Source organism: Etheostoma spectabile, chromosome 12 (genome assembly GCF_008692095.1).
Source record: "Etheostoma spectabile isolate EspeVRDwgs_2016 chromosome 12, UIUC_Espe_1.0, whole genome shotgun sequence".
Taxonomy (NCBI): Eukaryota; Metazoa; Chordata; class Actinopteri; order Perciformes; family Percidae; genus Etheostoma; species Etheostoma spectabile.
This window is the reverse complement of record NC_045744.1, coordinates 27,443,985-27,445,787: the sequence shown is the minus strand read 5'-3', so window position 1 is coordinate 27,445,787 and position 1,803 is coordinate 27,443,985. Positions and strand designations below refer to the sequence as shown.

Genomic DNA, 1,803 nt, shown 5'->3' with positions numbered 1-1,803 from the left:
ACAGAGTGTGTTGCTAGTGCGCGTGACATGCAGGTCTGATCAACACATCAAACTAACAAGCTGGCCCCGCTAGTCGACCACAACCTGAAAGTTAGGGGAAGCAACATGCAGTCACTGTCATACACGTTAGCCTGGATTGATTATTAGCGAGTAGCGACTCTAGAGTCATAGTGGGAGGACCAAAGTGCCTCCCCGGAACTTTCTGACCACAGGGGAGAAATCTGTAGCAGGAGAAGTTAACCCTCTCCCTGACTTCATGTTGTTTATGGAGAAGGAGAACCAGGAAATGAGTCGGGGGAATGCAACGCTATTAAACCACGGCCGAGCAACGTGTTACATTTTTCAAGAGGTGCAAGTCAGGCTACAGCGTAGGGTCAGTGTCCCCACGTACCTACGTACGTAGCCACGGCGTTGATTTAACGCAGAAGCAAAAATCACGCTTTACACAAAAAATGTACTATATAAATAGATTGTACTCTTTGTCTAACACTTTCAAAAACCACAACTATGATCAGACTTCATTACGCCAGTTAAAGTAAAGTGTTACCTTTGGCTTTACGCCGGCCTTTCCCGGCCCTCTGACCTGCGGGCTGTCCACTGGGTGCCAGGGGGGGCTTGGCGGGGTGTCCTGGACCTTTTGCGCCCTTGGCTTTTGCATAAGCCACAGTCACTTTGCTGCCATCTATCTCACAGTCCTCCATGGCTTCTTTGACAGCTTTGCAGTCGTCTTCACTCTCAAACTCCACAAATCCAAACCTGAGAACATTTCAACATGAGACAAGTCAGCGTGAAGTATATCGATACAAATTATCTTTAAGATGCGCCTTTATTTTGAAATTCCCACTATAATCTGTAATATTTTCTTTATTCATTCAACCGTTATTTAAGCTGGAGAGATCATTGAAGGGCAGCCCTCATTTACAATGACATCGATTTACAATGACAAAGAAAACTACACAGAAAAGGAAGCGACACCAACATAAGAACATATTTGAAAATCGAATCAGGACAATCAAATACAAATACAACTATGCAAAGCAATTACAAGTAGAAGTCTGGCAGTCCAAAATCTGATTTCTAAAAAGGCCCAAAGTGAGTTGATTTTAAGAAAGTGTTCTATTTTGTTCAGGTCCACTAAAACTAACAGCAGTTTTTCCAAGGTGTGTGTGTGTGTGAGATTTGAATCCAATCGAAAATGAGTCGCAGCATACTTTGTGATATCAGTAAATATCGTATCGTTGTCCAAAGAATCTATATATCGTATTGTGACAAAGTGTGTGATTTACACCCCTACTTATTACAATAAAAACATTACTTTAAGCTACCCACCTTTTTGAAACTCCGGTCTCTTTATCTACAGCGACTCTTGCACTGAAAGCCCCTTCAAAAGCACCTTTCAGAGTCTCTGCTGTCGTCTTCTCGGCAAGGCCCATCACGATCAGGGTTTTAGATAGGACTGAAAGGGGACACACACACATAATTGTGGAATTACTGTTTTCATTACTCAAACTGACTTAAAACTCATGAAATATACGTTTTCCTATCTAATATCAGTTTGGTCTGATAAAGCTGCCTATGAGACGACCGGTAACACGTGAACAATCCCACACACCGTTTGCCTTCTCTGACTGTGCTCTCCTTTTGCAGAATTCCACCTTGATCTCCTTTTGTGAGATTTTCAGGTTTTGTGATGACTGCAAGGCCTTTTCAGCATCTGCCACCGCTGCAAACTCAACAAACGCAAACCTGCAGAGGGTGGTTTTTAAGATTATTCAAATACATTTTTTCAATTGGGGAAAAAAA

General features: G+C 42.5%; 1 protein-coding gene across 2 annotated transcripts in view; it reads right to left on the bottom strand.

Annotated features, from left to right (window-relative positions):
* Positions 1-1,803, bottom strand: part of LOC116699777 (nucleolin) — a 14,073-nt gene that overhangs the window by 4,484 nt on the left and 7,786 nt on the right. For both annotated transcript variants that reach the window (XM_032532527.1, XM_032532528.1), the window contains exons 13-15: positions 1,613-1,746; positions 1,330-1,456; positions 548-756 (exon numbers count right to left, since the gene is read on the bottom strand). In XM_032532527.1, the coding sequence (XP_032388418.1) occupies positions 548-756; positions 1,330-1,456; positions 1,613-1,746 (470 nt within the window). The remainder of the gene's footprint in view (positions 1-547; positions 757-1,329; positions 1,457-1,612; positions 1,747-1,803) is intronic.